The 20,691-nt window shown below is 37.0% G+C and overlaps 1 protein-coding gene across 1 annotated transcript in view; it reads right to left on the reverse strand.

Moving 5' to 3' along the window:
• Positions 1 to 1,823: 1,823 nt before the first annotated feature.
• Positions 1,824 to 20,691, reverse strand: part of LRP2 (LDL receptor related protein 2) — a 127,095-nt gene continuing 108,227 nt past the window's right edge. The window contains exons 66-79 of the mRNA XM_074829033.1: positions 19,858 to 20,001; positions 18,892 to 19,057; positions 16,297 to 16,425; positions 15,297 to 15,517; positions 14,672 to 14,848; positions 13,827 to 13,946; positions 11,474 to 11,564; positions 10,820 to 10,887; positions 10,540 to 10,660; positions 8,256 to 8,385; positions 5,920 to 6,039; positions 5,720 to 5,827; positions 4,452 to 4,523; positions 1,824 to 3,396 (exon numbers count right to left, since the gene is read on the reverse strand). Coding sequence (XP_074685134.1) covers positions 3,235 to 3,396; positions 4,452 to 4,523; positions 5,720 to 5,827; positions 5,920 to 6,039; positions 8,256 to 8,385; positions 10,540 to 10,660; positions 10,820 to 10,887; positions 11,474 to 11,564; positions 13,827 to 13,946; positions 14,672 to 14,848; positions 15,297 to 15,517; positions 16,297 to 16,425; positions 18,892 to 19,057; positions 19,858 to 20,001 — 1,829 coding nt within the window. The 3' untranslated portion in view covers positions 1,824 to 3,234. The remainder of the gene's footprint in view (positions 3,397 to 4,451; positions 4,524 to 5,719; positions 5,828 to 5,919; positions 6,040 to 8,255; positions 8,386 to 10,539; positions 10,661 to 10,819; positions 10,888 to 11,473; positions 11,565 to 13,826; positions 13,947 to 14,671; positions 14,849 to 15,296; positions 15,518 to 16,296; positions 16,426 to 18,891; positions 19,058 to 19,857; positions 20,002 to 20,691) is intronic.

The raw sequence follows: 20,691 nt of genomic DNA on the forward strand, positions 1-20,691 counted from the left end.
TTAGTCATCTATTCCATGGGCAGTTTGCTCATGGTCAACATTCAGGAGTTGCTAAGCTTCACGAGCTTCTGAACACAAGACATGAAATCAATGCAACATATCTGAAAAATTATAACTTGAAAAATTATATAATTATAAACAAATTATATTTGACCACATCTAATCACCTGACTATTCAACTGTGTAGAGAAAAAACACAAGCTATTTTACAAATACGCAATTACAGGGAAAATCAAAACCACATTGTACTTTGTTATTATGCAAACAGAGCATCCCAACTTACAAACTTTCTTCTTAATATTAGTATAGTTTATGAAGAAAATATTAAAAATAATATGCATTCACATTTCTTTCATTCTCAGTGTGCTTTGCAAGTTAAAAGGATGATTACTTCACTCATCCTACAGCAAATTAGTTCGACTGTGCAAAGAGTGTGTTCAGAATGGCAAAGTGTTAGCTGAGGTTACTGTGCCTCTTGTACACTATTTCTATCTGTTAAGCTGTTGGCCAGAGGCTCACAAACTGGTGTTCCTAGCAATATTAAAACTGAAGGGGTAAAGGTTTTACTTGCTAAAGAGCTGTGCTGGTGATTAATCATTAATGTGCTTAAAAAAATACCATGTGCAGGTCAGAACTCCAAATGTAAGAAAAGGAGTTTCAACACTCTGTGTGTGTGAGAGGGGGCATGTATGAGTGTTTGTACATGAGTAAGAAAGAGACAGAATGTGTTTAGTAACCTTTAAGTATTTCATTGAGGTTCTATTCTCTGGAAAATGGCTTCAAGAATAAATTTATTTTAACCCATCTCATGATAAATACCTGCAGAGGAATAGTTCTCTCTATCTGGCCTGGCAGCTGTAAAGAGAATGTACATGAAAAAACTTAATGGTATAATGTATCAGCCCTATAGTGGCAGATTATAGAGATGTGCCGAAATCTCTAAAAATCAGCCTTCTCTGAAACAGAATGAGTCCAGAATTCAACAATCCAAGCAGGGACTGTCCTCATAAGGGAAAAAGAGTACAAGTGAAAAACTAAGGAGTAGAATCTAAAGCTTCTGTTGAACAAAGTACCAAAAATTAAATTTTACATACTCAGAAAGGTACATTGTGGTATGCTACTGAGAGGAAGAGGCCTGGTTGAAGCTTAGAAATCCTTCACCATAAGGTAAGTTAAACTATCCCAGGGATGGTTTTCTTCCACATCTGAACAGTTAAAATTATTATAGGGGTGAAAAAAAAAAGAAGTATCTCATAGGCAGCTGACATATTAGCAGTTTACTCCAAAACTGGTTCCAAATCTTTCTGTTGACAAAGACTATTCACAAAACCGATGCTACTTTTTCTTGTGGTATGCAACTGGAGGCGAGTCTTGTGGAAATATTAGTCCTGCCTTCTCTAAAACATGTTGTGAACTCTTTCCTTAAGAACAGTAACCTGCCTTTAAAAGAAATCCTTTCTCATAGCCTTACAGATGTGTATGCTGTGTCCCAGATTCTAAGGAATTTTCTACATTAAAGCACTCATATATGAAAGTTCACTAAACTAAGGTTTTAATCGCTTATGCTCATACTACCTTGATAGTCAGTCTCTTACAATCAATAATAAGAGTTTCCTGTTTCAAGGGCCAGTTTAAAGTGTGTAATGGGGCAGTTTTCACATTTACAGTGATACAATGGCAGTGCTATTATATCAAGAACTTTAGAAAGTTGTGTGAAGCAGTAAGCACTATTCTCATTTGACTTTATCTAAAGCAGTTGTTTTCATCTCAGAGTGCACTGAAGCCTCCACAACTGCAAAAAGTACATAGAGCCTTGACACAAATTATGGAATAAGGATGTGATAAAATAATACATTTATTAGATTTATTCAGCAGCATCATCTTCCAGTTGTCTTTTCTAATCAAAGTACGTTACAAAGTAATTATAAGCATTCTAATTAGAAATAGTATACATTTTGAGAACTCAGATATAAAACAATCAAATAGCAGAAGTCTCAGTGATTATAACTCTAGGAATCTTTAAATTATCTGAGTAGCTAGCCAGGAATGCTGAATAACATGTTCCTGCAGTGGTACTCAGTTTCCTCAAATGGTTCATGTTGTGGAAACTACCTTGGCTAATTAATAGAAAAGCTAATAAGATATACAGTATATTCTGATGGAAGGTTATAGAAATAACCACATAACTACAAAGACTGCATTAGTAGAAATTGTTTCCCTTTCTATTAATGTCCACCTCAGGAAATAAATAGTCAATAAAATTAAATTTTCACATTAAAAAACCTGAATAATTTCTTAAATGAACCAATATCTTCCATATTTCACTGTTTGGAAATAAGCTGTTATAGAAATCTAGCTACTTCATTTAATAGTACAAATTATTTCCAGAGACTCCAGCCAAGAACACAGCTATTCCATTGATGAGCAAGAGAAAATCTCATTAAATTAAGTACTCATGGCACTAAAATCTAAATACATCAGATCTTTTTAAGAACACTATTAATGGAATAGTGTTAATTGGAACCTAGTGGAAAAGTATGTGTCTTATGGATTGAGAGGAAATTACTTTATCTCAGGCAGTTACAATATTGTAAGAACAACATTTTGCACCAGTTACTATTCAGCATAATGATGTCGCATTCACTCTTCCATCTTTTGTTTAACACAAGATAGAGACACCCATTTTTACATACAGTAGTATATAAAATAGGTGATAAAGATGCCCAATGCACCAACAGAAGTTTTAAAAGGTGCTGTTATAAATATATACTCTCAAGATCCTGTAAATCAGTAATGTTCCTATATTCGCCTTATTTGGTTCTTTTTTTCGTTTAAGCATTTATATACTGAATTTGTTCCTAAAGAAACAACCAATTCCATACAGATTCCTACTAGTAACATCACCAAACAAGATAATCTTTCAAAAATTTACAAATGTACAATATATTTATAACATTACTTTCAGACAGCTTCAGTGCAAAGATATACATATAGTACATCACGATAATTGTTCATAAAAATAGAAATTGGCATTTGTCAAAAAACAAGGCATAGTTTCAACATACATCTCTAGCCACTGACTAAGAGAGGCATAGTTTCAACATACATCTCCAGCCACTGACTAAGATATGTACGTATTTTTATAAAGCATTTGAATGTGAACCTTACTCTTCTGTTTATAAAAAATATATGTGCAAATGGATGTGTCTAATTTTCCCTAAATCAGTTACCTAGTTATACCACAGAGTCCTCTTTAACAAGATTGGCGGTGTCTTTAAATGTATCCTCTGTTGCTGTATAAGCTAATGGTTGGTCTCTCTTCAGAGTAATCTTGGGAGGCAGTGAAGGAGAAGGGGTAGGGACATTTTCTGTGTCCTGTTGCTGTTCTTTTTCCATCTGAAACAATAATCATAAAATCCAAGTTTACATTCTAATGTACAAAACACCCAACCTTAACTTTCAGAAATGCTAAATAAATTCAAGTGTCATGGTATAAGTTATTTCTGCAAATCACCAGCTGTAACAAAATTAAATACTAATTTCACCTGATATGGTACAGCTGAGTACACTACTACAAACTTACTCCACACATTGGCACTTCTATTGTAATTCTTCATGTGAGGAGTAGATTGATATGTCTATATACACATATATGAATGTAGATAGCATTGGCACTACTACTGTTTGTAAATAGTTACATTCATTAGTGTTGGGGAAATGAACCTCTGCCCTCCTGAACTCTCTCTCACCTTGTTCAAGCATTAGAAACCTAAATTCTTCACAAAAGGCAGCTAATATCAGGTTAAGTCAGTTAGACCACCTGGAAATTTTAAACTGTAAGATGAAAAGGGCTGGAATTACTGGCTCAAGTTAGCAGAACTCTAAACTTTCATACCCAAGCCAGGGGAGAATTCCTCCAGCACACATACTACCCGCTGGCACACCATCTTAAAAGAACTGTCTCATCCAGCTGTATGGATGAGAAAAATAGGGCTGGTATAGAAACAGGGCTGCAGTACATAGAGCTATTGAATTTCTGTGCAGTGCTGAAGCCAAGACTAAGAGGGCAGAAATAGACACTTCACTTCTAGTCCAGTACAATAGCCTCCCACTTGCGCTGGGTCCCTGAGCTGTTCCAGAATGCACCAGCAAGCTGAAACCAGCACCTGAGATCCAGAGCAGGAGTGGGCTGCAGTGCTTTTGCTGGTAGAGCAGAGATGTGGGCAATGCAGCTGTGCTGCCGAAGCTGGATGCCTGCTGAACACCTCATTCTGCACAAGACTTTATAACTTTTCTCAAAACCATTTCAGTCCTACCTTGACCTGGGCTGGAATTTCTTTGCTGCTTCACTTAGCAGCAGAACCTACCCATAATCTTTATCATATGAAAGCAAGAACAAAGTCCAGCAGTACATTAGCTGAAAAATAGAATTATACAATATTAAGCAATACCTCCGCATATATTGGGTTTTCAAAATTAGTGTTTTGTTTCATTTTTCTCTTGAAGAAACTCCACTTTGATTCCTGAAACATAAAGATTAATAGAACTTTACACGTTTTTTTCACAACTTCTCTGGAAACTAACATCACTGTTGGATTTCATTTGCACCTTCCTTACTGCTAGATAACCAGTTATGGTTCTTTTACGCAAAGCAGTATTCCATGAGGCTAGGCCAGAAGGCAATAAAAGTGACTACATTAATTCACAGAAGCCTATCATTCCAGACAAATAGGTCAAAGAGGAAAACACTGTCTTGAAAACACCACAGGAGAAATTACTAAGGGACACAAAACTACAACAGGTTGACAGAGCTGTCATTTCAAAGCTTATCAGAGGCACTTTTTAGTGCAAAATGTGTGCAAATAGTCCTGTAAACAAGTCACCATCAGCTCATTCAGATGGATTTTAAGACATAAAAATGTATCTTCCATGAATCATGAATAATCTAGATGAGGTAATACTTCGATCTTGATTGTTTAAATGCCCTGCAAGAACACATAGAACAAGTGTGTCTTAAATGTCCTTGCTAGCATTTTTAAATATGGATAAAATTACAAATAAATGTGAAAAAATGATGACAGTACACTGACTAAATGTCTTATTTCAATTTTCCATACCAAAACCCCTCGGTTTTTCACTGTTTTAAACCAAACTGTAATTTTTCTTGGGTTTTATTTTCATACTGGGGGGGGGGGGGGGGGGGGGCGAGGAAAAAACACACAGTCTGCTCCTTCTATCAAGGTATAATTCATTAGGGGTTTACACATAATTGTTAAAAGCCCAAAGTAAAGCCTTAGTTCTAATGATTTCTGCTGGGGAGCAATGACAATTTACAGCAGTTATATTATAATGTTCAGACTAGTATCTGCCCTCAAAATGAAGCACAATAAATAATGAAAGGAAACTCTCTGTTCCAATGTATTCACTTCAAAGTAACTGGGTGGGCCAGGAAGAAGAGGGGGTTTAATCCAAATAGATCTTTACTGTGTGCCCTGGGCAATTCTGTGCTTGCGCTGCTTTTCTCTTATCAAACTGTTCCTGAGCAGCTCTTGTAAATCTTGTAAATATGGTCCAGTTAGTTGGACTTGATGCAGACTATATGCCAGCTCCATGGCATTAAAGAGAATTGAGACTAAATTACAGCTTCCCTAACAATTCAATTTCTCCACTTTGGAGCAGAAAACAAACAAGGCAACCTTAGAGCATTTCTGTGTCCTACCTGAGGTGCATCTGTACTCTGAGGGGTTTCCTTCAGACTAGCAGATATCACAGAGGCATACACAGGATTTTCAAAATTTTCATTTTCCTCACTACCAGCTGCTGCTACCTGTAGAAGATGGACAATCAGTGTTCTTCAAAGAAGAAAAGAAGGTCTTAAAGGAAAATGAAAGGTGAAAGTCAAGCCTAAGTTTCTCTTACACGTGTTGGCTGAATTACTGTAGCTGCACTGGCTGTGCTGGCTCCACCATCTCTGGTTGCATACATTGGATTTTCAAATGTGATTGGCTGTTTCCCTGACTCCACTGCAAAGTTTTCATTCTATGAAGGAAAAAAAACCAAACCAACAATTGCAGTGCAATACACAACTCCAGACTCCTAGCAATAAATTAATAGTTCAATTCATCATCTCGGGAACAATGCATGTTTACTCCCACATAGGCTTTGACAAAATCTGTTAAAATTGTAATGTTAGTTTACCGTCCATTATTTTACTCCCTGACTTAGCAGCCTGGACCACCTATTGTTTCAATATTACCCCATTTTCTAGCTGGACAAAAAAACCCCACATTTCAATAACTGACTCAAAGTATTTTATGATGAGGAAAGATGACTCTCACAAATCACACCTTCAACACGGAAGAGTTATCAAAGAAAGCATAATCCCAAAATAAATATTTCATTTTAGAGATTTCAAAATGACATACAAATTAATAAGATCTCTGTGACATATAAGAGAATGGGGTTCATTCATTTTGTCCCAGCAGGGAGATTGCTATATTTTTTAACACAAAGCAGTAAGTGCATTCCCTTAGTTATAATACAAGTTATGTCAGAAATAAAATGTTTCACAGTTTTTAGCGTATCCCTCATAAATCATTATTTTGCCCATACATGAAGACCACTATGTGGATAGCAGCTGCTTCACACATATTGTGCCAATCCCTGACATACAGCTACAGTGCTCACAGCAGGTGGGCAAAGGTGCTGAGTTAAGTATTTCTTAATAAAATATCTAGTCCCACGTAAGGATAGCCACCCAGGGCTAGCCAGCTAAGCACCAACAGGTACAAGGGTAATGAAAGCAAATCCCCACCCAGACTCACTTGTCCTGCTCCTTGTCACAGGCCCATCACAAGAATAGTGAGAAATAACAGGGGAATAGTACATCAGATAGTTCTTTAAACCTGCCTCATTTCTACAAACCACTGCTTCATGCCATAAGGATTCACGCTTTGTACTATCAGAGTATAGCTCTTTACCACATAGTGAACTCTTGTCAGCTCCCTCAAATTGGCCTAGCTTGACTAAGAACAGCCACACTGAAAAATGTCCCTCTAACATCTACTCATTCATATGTGATGTTAAAATTTTAGGAGGTACATCCCACAGTTCTTCGCTGCCATAAACCAAACCCTTTGAATTCTTTCCCAGTGAACTATGCAATTTTTTGTTTATACTCTGAATACACAGGGAGACTTAACATCACTTAATTAGAAATAGCCTGTATCCAGACCTGTTATTAGCAATGTAAAAACTGCATCAGTTGGAGTTCAGTATGTCAATATTAGGCCAGAAAATGGAAAGTACCGTAAAGTTTTTCATGCACAAAAAAGATTTGACGTAATATTCAAGCCTAAAGCTATTTCCTCAGTATTTACTGAAATGTTCATATGGTTCTTTCATTACACAAGCTGCCTAATTTCAACAAAGGGTGTGTTTCTTCATCTAGAAAATGGTCATATACATATATTACGAGCTTATCTTCACTAGCTGTTTCATTTCATATTAATTTGCTGTCAGTTAAGTCTGTAATTTACCTTTAACTTTGAAAGTTTGGAGAGTTTCCAGCACAGACTTTGCAGCAAGTGCTTATTATTCAAATATACCTGTGATCTGTTTCCTATAAGTAAAATCTTTTGTACATTGTACTTCTTGTGATAAACAGGAATATTTTCCCCATGGAAAAACTATACAGTATAGGAAAGACGAGAATGCACTCTCAGATGTGCATAACAAAACATGGATGAAGCAGAGTTACACTTTATGATGTCCCCAAAACTATTAAACATGATTTGTTTGAACTTGCTAAAGTAAGAAACTGTCCCATTTATAATTTGTTGTGCAAAGTAGTGTATCCTGTGGCTAGGCCTGAGTTTTACCTTTGAAGTTTCTAACATACAGTCTAGATTTGAAAACCACACATTTTAACCTGTTCTATGGAACACTAAGGCCCTCAGAAAATTCCTTGTTACAATATTTTAATTTGCCTATTCATTCCCCTTATATTCCATGAATATGCTGAAATAGGAAAAGGAGAAATTGACTTAATTTCTACCATATAAATCTTGAGAAAGGTCACATTATTTTGAAGAACAGCCTACATTTGTCCTTGCCTTCAATTTACAAAAATCTATTCCAGGAAACCATCACTGTTCACTTCTTTTTCTAGAACACATTTATCATAGACTTCTATCTGCTAAAAATTATATTAAAAGAACACAATTTTAAAAAATTATTTCAGAACTAAACTTTACCATTTGCATTGCTCTGTCTATAGCAGAGTCTCCTCCAAAGCCAGAGACTCCTATGTCCATATTCACATCTGTTCCAGATCGGAAAGTTACCCCATTGCCATTTTCAGTAGATTTTACAAGACTGCTTAAACTAAGAAAAACAAACAAACAAACAAACAAACAGATTATACAAGAAGAGATCTTACAACACAGATTTTTTCTAGTAGTTCTTCTAAGCATAGTTATCACTTGGAATTTTTGCTGGCTATAAGCAAGCTATCAAGGGCACCAGAAGTAGTACTCCCGCATTAGTTCAACAGTTTTTTTAACCTAAGTTAGCCCATTCAGAATGATTTTAGCTATCTTTATGTGTGCCCATGTTGACATCAAATGAACTCAATGAATTACAATTTCCACAAATTTACCTACGTTTTGACTACCCCTCAGTGTTGATTTACAGACAAATACACAAGTCTGCTCAGTTATTCAAATTAATTGAAACTGATTTTAAAAGAATGCTGATGAAGTAGCATAAAAATTTGTGGATAATTCCAACACCACCTATACTAAAGATGGTTGTGCATGCAAATCATGAAGATACCTATAGGATACTGTTTTCATATAAGCAATTGTTCAATCTGCATATAGATTTATAGTAACCACAAGTTCACATTAGATTTGCATAAAAAATACTGGAAATGGGCTGAAAGAACACTGTCAGGCTCAAAATAATAGGAGCAGTGAAAGACAGTAGGGAGTAGCCAAATACAGGACCTTCCACACAGAAATCTGAGCATGCAACTCCCCAAAAACGTGCAACTACAAATCGACTGTAGAGTTAACCTTTGAGTTCATTTTTTCAAATTTGCTTAACTTGAAGGAAGACAAAAGCATTGATATAATCTTTCCATTTGTGTGTCCTCATTGGAGCTGGCTTGTGCTAAAACTCTTGCCTACAGCTGGTACGTTATGCACAGACTTTATCAGTTGGCCCTATAGGCATCAGCTGATTCAATTTAAAAAATGTCAATCTTAGCTATGATTCCTGTGCATAGACAAGTCCCATGTTAAGGGCAACAGCCAAGCTACAGCTTGAGTTAACTCTGCAGTAAAGGTACGAGTTAACAGTTGAAAGAGGGATTAAGCAATAGCAGCACTAAGGCATGTTCATGGCATAAATGAAAACTGTGAATCAAGCCTCACAGACAAGTAAACCTGACATCTCCATTTCACATGGCCTCATAATTCATATCAGAAGGATTGTTGAACAGTAAAGTTCGAGTCAGTACATTAAAGATTCTACTTGTTCACTATCTGATGATGCAGAAATTTTCCATTCAAGAAAGCAAGAAACAGGGAATTTCAGTGAGCAGCTTGGAGATCTCTTACAAACTCATTGTCTTGCAGGATTGATCTGCACAAAAATTTTGCTCCAATGTCACTACATCAAGTCATTAATAAATTTAATTAGTTCAGTGTAATCCTCCAATGAGGAAGCAGTTACAGCTACATCCACATTACTGATTACAGTTATTTAACTACATTGATTTAAGAGCTACAGCTGTGAAATTGGTGCAAAGACTATGAAGATGCAGCTTTATGCCTTTAAAAACATATAATTTGTTTAAAGCTAAAAAAATTTCAAAGCATCATATTCTGGCACCTTTTTTAAAAAATAATTTAAAATAATTACAAATATTTTTTCTTTATCTTCCTTTGATTTAAAACATCAAATATTTTTGAATGATATTTCACAAAGCTGGTTTTCACCGGGCAGTGTGACTGTCAGGAGAGCAGGAACCTACAAAAAGCCCAAATTTCTCAGGCACTTGAAACAGTTCAAAAAAAAAAAAAAAAGAAAAAGTTCACTATACATGCCCCGTATTATTTTTAAACAGATGAATACAGTGTGGCAGATATGCTCAGCCTTTCAGTGTTAAAAATATCTCTTTGCCAGAATCATCTTCTGACAAGTTTTATAAAAACATATGTACCATGGTCTTTTGTATCTTTTTGAACTGAATATCCAGTTCTAGATCTGGGAAACAGTCTTCTATATTACTCATCACTTAAAAGCTAACTTAGAATGCAGAAGAGTTTTACAATAGTCCTATGTTACAAAATAATGATCAGCTATGATATTGCTTGGAATCAAAAATCCACTGGAATTGCTGCAACACTGGACTTCTCATATTCCAACAGAACGGCCATATGGCAAGCAAACTGGGTTTCTCAGAAAGAGTTAGGAACAAACATACATTTTCAGCGCACAAACATTCAAGCTATGAAACCCTTTGAAACATACCTTGGTAGTTTGGGAAGTGTTGGTAAAAGGGAGCCTGTTCGCCTGTAGTTAAAAAAGCCTCCAGCTGCTAGCACTCCAATTATTATGATTAGTATGACTGTCAGCAACACTGCTACTGCTGCTATCAAAGACAGAAGAATAAGCAAACATTCAAGCAAGCATAATTCAGCGTAAAAAAGAGCCTAGAGAATTATAAGCTTGACCCTGAACAGGTATCATAGTGAGGTATTATATAATCTGTAGCTCAAAATATCAAGTGTAATATATACTTGAAGCTTACTTGTTCCAGGAGGCACTCCCTTTGACAATCCTATTTCACAATAATTCCCAGTGTATCCATAAGAACACCTGTAAATATAAGGACAGCTAACTCAATGGCTTTTATTAAGTCTACGATCTCAGCACTATTTTTATATTCTGTAATGTTCATCTACATGCCATAAATTTTACCTCCATGCTCAGTAATTATATATTTCACTTACTGTAAATGTAGTATGTCTGCTATCTTCACAGAATTAAAATGGAAATAAAAAATGCTGAGTCAGAAAACTAGTCACTGAAGTAAAAATATTTGGTTTCAGCAGAGCATCGGTGGCACCTACTGGCTGTTCCAAGCTACATTTACTGAGCATTACTTCATTGTTACAATTTTTTGGTATAGCCTTTCACTGGAATCTTCAGAGCTTTGCATTTCTGGGTTTTTTGTTGGTTTGTTGTTTGGTTGGGGTTTTTTCTTCCCAAACTGATGTCTTTGCATTGCTTATTTGCTGATATTTTTATGCATATATGAGTTTTCCTGTGATTGTTACAAATATGCTACTGCAGATGTATGACATCTGAAGCTTTTCCAACACATTTCAAAGAGTTTAATTGTTTTGTGAAACTAAATCAGCATGATCTGACTCAGGACTACCCTAACAACATCCTGACTTACTTGCATTTCGGAAGACCGCTTTCATCTATATAGCATGTTCCTCCATACATGCACCTGCATGCTGGTGGCATTGTGGGAGGGGATTCAATAGCTGCAAAATTCAAAAGCAACATACGTGTTATCAAGACATCTTCAACAAAAGAAATACCACCATAGAGCATTTTATTTATCTCCACAGAACTTGCATATGCAAACTCACAGGCTACTTTTCAGAAGCTTTGCTTTTAACAGCACATGCATTTGTTGCTCTTACATTTATTTCTCTGACAAATGAGCTTAAAACATGTTTTCAAAAAATAACAACTTATTCAGTAAAAGTAGGCATAGATAACAAAAGCTGTATGTCCCATCACTTTCTTTTGCCCGTGCAATGCAGCCCACCACCACTCTTCAAACCTCTCCATTAGAAAGCAGCAATACTTTATTTCCTTTGCTCAGACTCTTCCATCCAGTTGCTGGGCCAAACTGTGATGCATTTACTTATGAAGAAAAGCAGTGGATGGGAATGCACATACAGGAGGGCCCTCTAAAGTCTCATACATCCTGACAGTGAGAACGAGAGAGAAACCCAAATTCCTCAGAGCTTTCTGTCAGTACATAGCACAGACTGATGGCTTGGCACCAAGTAGCTCAGAAGCCTTTATCATGCCAGTGTCTCAGCTGTACACCAGGAGCCCTGAGGTGCCCAAGTGGCAGTGCTGCCTGAGCTGGACCAAACACAGAGCTATAAAGGTTCTGATGTTATTCAAATGCTGAGTCAAATAAAAAAAAAAAAAAGGAAAAAAGTGAAACTACGTACTAGTCTACTAGCCTTCAGTAAGAGCTCACAATATGCTGTCAGAAAACTGTAGTTCACATAGGAAAAGCTCTGGATCTTAGACATTATTATAGGCTATAAATTAAGGATTAACTTTGACAGTCTGTCTTACACTGATAAGTTAGATTGTAATACTTTTGTCATCAAATTTTTATCAGCCAGAGGTAGAGGAAGTCTGTTGCTACAATGTTTCTTACAGATAAAACTCCCTTCAAGAAAATGGGATACAAAAAGGGGAAATGCAGAGGTCTTACAGGCTGTGTTTCTCAGTAGCTGCAATATGGGGAAAGGACCAAATAAACCAAATGTATATACAAAAGCTATGTGAGTTATGGCAGTCACAGTTCAATGGCTAAAAAATTTGTTTGAAGTCAAGATAAAAACCGAAGTTCAAAAATTGAGACAGTACTGTATATCCTATTTGCTGTCTCCTCTTTTTCCTCAAAATAAGGTCAAGCACAGTCTTCTTAATTCCTGAACATTTTATGTAAATCAGTTTCAACAAAGAATAACAAATGCAGTGTCCTCAGAGCAATCAACAGCAAATAGCAAATGCAATCGATGGTGCTACTGATCCCAAATTTAAACACGTATTGCACACTTCCATTCACTATTACATCATATCACTAGCTTCTTTTTCTGCAGCTCACACCAGGTGGCAATAGGAAGGAGCATTAACAATTATTAACAATGTACTGTAGAGGTAAGGCAGTGTAAAAAATTAAGACATTTTCTCTTTTAATGCAAAAATAAAAGCATTCAGAGAAAATTAACCACAGAAAAGATGCCTGACAATGTTATAAAGCATAATTTATATGAGATATGTTTCAAGGACAACTACAAGGACATCTGGCTACCACCCACATCACTGTAAGCTAAGAATGCAGACTCTCAGCTAGAGAAATAGAAATTCTGCAGTGGTATGCTCTTTTTCTCAGGAAAGGCTGAGCAATTCTGTTTTATCGGTGCTCCTGGAAGCACTATGGGGGCTCCACTGCAATGCAACAACAAAGCATTAAATTCTAGTGCTTAAAAGGCTTTCCAGCAGATGATAATTATCTAGAAGTTATCTCTGTTCACATTGTGAGTTCAGTAAGCTTTGTTTCAAGTTTCTATTGTATTCTATTATACTGATCAAACAACACCTTGCACAGAATTGTAAACAATTGTTACCATAATTTGTAAGAAATTCTCTAGTTCTGAAATCAATGCCTTTGAAAAAAGTTAAAATAAAATTTTTTAGAATTTTCAAAACAAAAATCAGAAACTGTGACCAACTTTGCAGGTGGGTCTGGACTGGTTGGAGTGATATATCTATATCCATTTTATAAATGACATGCAAAGAGATTAAATGAAATGCACAAGGTGACAACAAATCAGTGATGGCTGAGAATAAAAGCCAGATGTCCTGCCTTACCAACATCATCTATGATATCAGTTAGCTCATCCCTCCATATTTCTAATTCAGTAATGTATTGGCATTCTTAAAGAAAAGCTTCCTTTGCTTTCTGTTTCCAGTTTGACAAATTATTCTACCTGCATCACACACTGTGCTGCTGCCTTCTATGAATCGAGCTCCTTGAGGACAGGTGCAGGTGTACCCTCCTGGTCTCAGCAAGCAGAGGTGGCTGCAAACATCTTTACAAGGATTAGGCACTGAAAAAAAAGTGGTAAAGGCAGTTGAATAAGCAATGCAGCACATTCCTGAGGGTAAGGCAGGACAGTTCCATTGTCAGTAGTGTACCTCAGCGATATTGCACACCCAAAATCTAAACAAGTCTAGATCCACTTTTTAAAACAAGTGATGGCCAAATACCATATTTATATCAAAACCTTCTCTCTGCCTTTTCTTACATTCTTAAAGAAGAGACCATAGCTGTTGGGACCCAGCATAGCACCAAGAAGAAACTGAACATCTCCAAGCAACATGAAGCTTGCTGATTCTGAAAGCTGAAACACCTTTAAAAAGGGATATGCTGGATGTTTCTCTGGACATCCTCCTCTGTGATTACTGTGGATGTGTCATAACTGAAATATCCCCCTTGGAGGCAGTATTAAATGGCCAGCACTTTCTTTGTTACCAAGATAAATTCGTATTGTGACTGCCACTTCTATGACAGCTCCATGATGGAGGGGAAGAGAAAGGACAGGGTCATAACTTAGAACTAAGAGACTCTAAAGAGCAGTGTGTGGTATTCCATTGTTGTTTTCACTTTGGGTGTAGAGAAAATACTTACCAGCCTCTGTTCCAATTTTTCAGAAATTAATATTATCACATACTGATAGACGCATTATCAGAAGATTACCAAGGTCTTTGAAGACATCAATACCAATTTTAATCTCATAGCAAGGAATGGCTCACCAGGATGCTGATTACCTACCTGACTGATTGTATCTGTGCTGATGATAGATGCGCACTTGAGTAAGCCACGGATTTACAGTCAGCACTTTCACTTTTTCTCCACTTCCAAATTTATCTTTCTTCCAGACCTCTCCTCGTTCTTTAGCTATCCAATATAAATGGCCTTCAAAGACATCAAGGCTGTATGGACTGCCTACTTCTCAAAGGAACCAGACAATAGACTGTCAGCAAGCAAATCTCTAGCAGGGGCAATAAAACTACTGTTCTCCTTCAGCTTAAATATATCATCTAATCCTTTCATTTTAAGACATTTGCAGCTATATATATATACACATCCTCATGTGACTGACCCACTTCATGTTACAGTACCTGCAGACTGCTTAATAATATACGTAAAAAAACAAGAATCCAGTTTCCCACATTGTCCCCTATTTCGGTCATGTAAATTACCCTCAGGGAATCTAGTTACCAGGCATAATGAGCTCTGAACCTGGTGTGCCATTTATCCCTGTATAAAGGAGGAGAAAAGACTACCAAGATTTACTCTTTGAAAAGCTCCTGAATCTAGCCCCACTTGTGAAGCCCAAGTGCTTGTTAGCATACATGTTGGTTACTATTATATTAATTCCACAGTAAGTTCTTACCTCCATGTAATACTATGGTTCTGTCTGTCCCATCAGGTCTCATGGATTCAATAATATTTTCTTTAGAATCACTCCAATAGATCCTATCATTGTTCAAATAATCAATAGAAAGACCTGTTGGCCAGCCAAGGTCTTCAGAGACCAGAGTTTGTCTTTGTTGTCCATCCATCCAGGCACATTCAATCTTTGGCTGCCTTCCCCAGTCAGTCCAATACATGAGACTGAAAGGACAGAACCAGAATTTAATATGGTTCAGAATTTGGTCACCATGATTATCCTTTGGAGTTTCATGGAACATAAAGCTGTTCAGCAACCTATGCTTTGCAGATGTGATCAGGAAAGTCACAGAGAGTTCCCTGAAAGCTTTCAAGTACAGAAGACAAATACCAAAAGAAGAATGTTTGGTTGCATCTTGTGTCCTGATTTGGAGAGTGTGGTTTTAATGACAGTTTCTCATTCTCAGTGGAAGAAAAATGACTGTGAACACCGAACACCCATCAGTCACAATAAAGCTGCAGAGCCCAGGTGACTTCAGGGAGCTGTGCTGCTTTACTCCAGCTGAGAGAAACACATATTGCAATATCTGGTGATCCATCACATAATATAAGATGTAGCAAGCACAGCTGTTGAATGTACCAGTGCATTTACATTGCTTTCCACTGTGAAGGAGGGTATGTCTGTATTGCTTGGAACCGGTAAAGAGACATTCCCATCACTTTCTCTATTTCAGTAGTAACAGAGAAATTCAGTAGGCACACAGTACTCTGTGTGTAGACAGGAGAAGGAGATTTTATTTGACCTACCTGATGTTGTCACCTATGCAAGCACCCATATGAAATCTAATCCTAAAATACTTTCCCATGTACACAAATTTCCTAATATTAGTAAAGGGAAACTTCAGAAAGCAGTCCCTCAGTCTTTCCTGTAAAGTTTACCATTGCAGGGGTTTTTGGTACTGAATAGCATTCAGAATAATTCTGGGAAGTCTTGTAATACTTACCCACGTTTTGGATTGACAGCAATAGCTGCTGGTTGATCCAGTAGAGAAAAGATAAGCCATTTTCTGTACCGTCCATCTAATTTTGCCACCTCTATGCGATTAGTCCCTGCATCAGTCCAGTAAAGATGTCTGAATTACATAAAACACAAAACATTCAAAAGTAAATACTTTATACTTGGGAGAGGAATAAAAGATATTTTTAAGAAGAAAAGCTATATCAAACCCAAACAAAGTTAATATAATGAAGCTGCATTGATTACATCTGAACTTTTTCAGTCTGGAACATGCAGACCCTAAATACAGGTGAGTTTAGCAAATGTGCTCTATTGGTTCACTGGTTTCCTCCTCTGACAAAGTTTCTGCAGCTGCCTCTGTTCCCTGTCAAATAATCTTTACTAAAGGGCTACTGAGAACTTTCATTGTCACTTTTAAGCACCAGAGGTGGCTAATAAGCATCTTTAAAGATTCAGTTTTCCAGGAGACGATGAGGTTCATTAGAAATAAAAATGTATTTACCATGTAATTTATATGGCAACTCTGAAGTATCCAGTTTATTAGTCCAGAGCTCCTCTGTAGACTTTTGTCTTCTGATAGAGATGTTAATGAATAAATTGTTACCACATCAGACACAAATGCTTTTAGTCCTTACAAACAGGGCATTCAGCCTACTCTTCCTTGAATTTTGCTTATCTTTATCATCACAGCTTTATTACTTTTTGACATTTGATAATAAACATATGCATTATTATGCACTCACTAATCACAAAGTGTCTTCTGATGGAATAAATTAGCTCCATAACTGGCTTGGAAATGTGAGAAAATACTGTAATTCTTACTTTGCAGATGGGCATAAGGACTAAGTGTCTCAAACCACGCGTATCAGTTTTTATATCATACGCAGACACTTAAATATGTTTTTTTTAAATATGTTTCAACACTGTTCTGGAATCAGTGTAACACTATGTTTAAAGTGTTGAAGATGCCAGCCTCACCAGAATGCTGATGACATATATCCTTTATCCTTGGTCTCATGACCATATAGAGTTTGAATAGAAATTCAGACACTCCCTTCCACCCTCAGAAACATTTTGTTTTCCGGACGGCCTGCATTTCACAAAGCAAACAGCAAAATAACCTGAAGGCTGAAAGTTAGCCCAGGCCTTCATATATCTGTCTCATATTTTAAAACTGCTGGAAGAAAAGATACAATATTCCACTTCTTTTTTTCCATCATGACTGGCACAATTTTTCAGGGTAGTGAATCACTTCAGCCAGCCAGACTGGCTTTATCCTGCTCTAGAAATCAGGGTGACGTACTGCATGAGCAACTCCAAAACTATTTCAAAGGACAGAACACCTAACATAGCATACATCACCTAACACAAAGAGTCAGATAATGAAAGCTATATCAGGCCCCAAACTGGAGTAAGTCTTTTCCCAATCTTTACCTACTTGTACAATAGCTTTTTGGATCATTAGGGAAAAAACAAAAAATCTTTGTTGCCACAAACACAATTCAGAGTTAAGTGCTACCTAGCCACAATCCAGATCTTAAGCACCTTCCAACTATATTTTGATTGAGGACATAAAAGGTAAAGTATTCACCCACTTAGTTGATAACCATGTGACAGAAGGGAAGCAGATAGCTAAATTCCTCCTTCTATTTTTCAGCTTTTCAGAAATGTCATGTTTTACTATGATCTTAACACCCTTCTTCACGCTACTGACTGCATTACCAGGAACACCCAAAATTTGTCAACAGTGTTCAGAAGATTGACTCAACTCTGTAACCTCTGTCCATCCAACTTCAAACAGAATCCTGACTACATTTCATCGTGTCTATCTACAAACATGAGGATCCTCTCAACCTTATAGCAAATGAACTACAGCTATGCCTGTCCACCACATCCTTTAACAGTTACATTGCAAATAAGAAATGACACCATTAGCATCAAACTCCCAAAAGTTATGCCCAGCTTTCCTACAGCTCTTCTCCACGCAGTGATCTCATGATTTCTAGGACTAAGTTAAAAAATTGCCGTGTTTTAACCTAAAAAAATCCACAGCCAACAGGAGGGAGGAAAAAGTCCGAGACACAATTACAGAAATGTCACCATTTTCTGAGAACACACATATATTCATCAGACTTCAGAGCTGCTTATGCTTTGGGACTAGCTCATATACCACAAAGCTTGTAAGAAAGGAGCAAGGATAAAAGACAAATTCCATTATGGATTGGGGAGGTCTTCCAACAACAGAGAGAGCTTGTTCCCTGGAGCTTACCTGAGTCCTTGAATAAGAACCCATCTGACAGGAAGGCCAGTGTATTATCACTTTACTGATGCACAACTGATCTGCCAGTTGTGGAGTAAAGCAAATTTCATCAGAGAATATGTGACACAGTCAGAAACGTGCATTTGACCCATTAACCTTCTGTCTGGGAAAACAGAGCTTACTATATTCTTCTGAACTACCTTGAGAATAGATATCTTCAGAGACAGTTCATAAGGAAGAAAAAAGTGGATTTTGCACTGCCTGAGCAGACTCTTGACACATTCAATGTACAGCATTTTTCTTGCTTTTCGGTACACTTACCTTCCAACCCAGTCAACAGCTAACCCATCAGGATTAACTATGTATTTGAGATTCAAGTCAACTTCCTTTGTAGGATTGTTCCTACTGCTGTCAAATGTGGGCAGATAAGCACGTTTGATGGCTCCAAACTCAGAACCCTGTCCCAGAATGCTGAAGTACACAATACCTTCAAAAAAGATGACAAAGATAATTTTTCATGTCTAGTTATTCCATATTTTTGGAAAATTCTAATCTTCTTGAGGCTCTTATGTGAAGACACCAGACCCACTTATTTATGAAAAACATGGAGATGTCTGTTCAATTAAATTACATTGTATTAATGTGTAAATTTTTAAGCCATGCATCATAGGTAAAATGCACATCTAAAAACATCTTGATCCAGATTATCAAGAAATAGGTATCACATTTTTCAAGAGTAGAGGATCTCAGCTCTGAAGCCTTTGCACATGATTTTGAGAGTAATTTAGACTCTCATGACCCTAAGGAGCAAGTATGGCCCAGGATAGTGGCCCTGTGAGAAAGGCAAAAGCAGGGAAGCTGATAAAGAGGCAAAGATATAAGCTAATATAGGGATCTACTGGCCATTCCTGCTTAGTATAAGGATTAGTTCTTGCAAGACTTCAGTCAGGTTTGGGGACTGGTGGAGGCAGAAGAAAAGGAAGGGGTTCATTTATAGCAATACTTCACTACTGCATAACGCTAAAGAGCTACAATTCCACAGTTGAGTTCACAACAAAACAAATGGAAAAACAGAACAAAACCTAGCTAAACTAAATTAAAGAATTAAAAGGAACCACACTGATGCCGAAGATTGAGTAGAGGGGAGGGACACAATCAACCAAGACCTGGCCAGTTAATATAATTTGATTTTGATTTCTAGCCTAAATTAAATACCTGTGCTGCAGAAATGCATCTTTTTAAACCAACCATTGCATGGTTGAGTATTAATGTTCTACACATACTCACTCAGGCCTATCCCTTCAGGATCCCAGTCATAATCCAGAGCTTGGATGCGCTCCTGGTTATCAATATAGTCAGAGTACTGTTCTGATGAGATATTGTATCTTCGAATCCGCACATTATCTGGCAGCAGTAGCAATGGAGGATTACCTGGGAAACGATCATAAATTTTACTTCCATGTATTTCTTATTTTAGAAGAAACAGATGACAGTCACTTCTAGTTAAAAATAAACTGGGGTTTTCACAAGTTCTGTCTGCATAAGAAGCAGAAGGGACACAAGGCCACTTCTAAAGCTTTAGAGTTATTCAAACTTAAGGATAATTCCTTAAAAATTTTTAAACATTACAGTGTTGGCATATCACCACCTCACATCTCAAAAATAGAATGCTGCTATACACTATGCAGTTCAGCTCCCCTCCTCAAAGTATAGGAAACCATTCTGAAAGTACAAATAAATTGCTGGTACCTTGAGCCATGACTTGTGTGAGTTCTTCTACCTGGAAGTCTTTATATCCTAATGTCTCCATATTCAGATGAATGTTCTCCTACCCACAGGTTAATATGGGGTTAGCCTCAATATTCTATTAACTTGACTATAGGGAGTATCAGTCTCACCTGGCTGATTTTGCTGTTGAGAAAATGTATTTGTTCAGCCTTTTTGGTAAGGACAAAGACCAGCTGGGAGTCATGGACTTAAACCCTAGGCCTTCTTCCAGAGAAGAAGTTCTCCTACATTAATCACATCTTCACAAAGTCAATGAGAAATGACAAGGCATTCAGCTAGGAAAAGAAAATCTCATCTACCAGTGCTTTTTCCAACTAATAATGCTCAGTTTCC

The sequence above is a fragment of the Strix aluco genome, chromosome 6 (assembly GCF_031877795.1).
Source record: "Strix aluco isolate bStrAlu1 chromosome 6, bStrAlu1.hap1, whole genome shotgun sequence".
Classification (NCBI taxonomy): domain Eukaryota; kingdom Metazoa; phylum Chordata; class Aves; order Strigiformes; family Strigidae; genus Strix; species Strix aluco.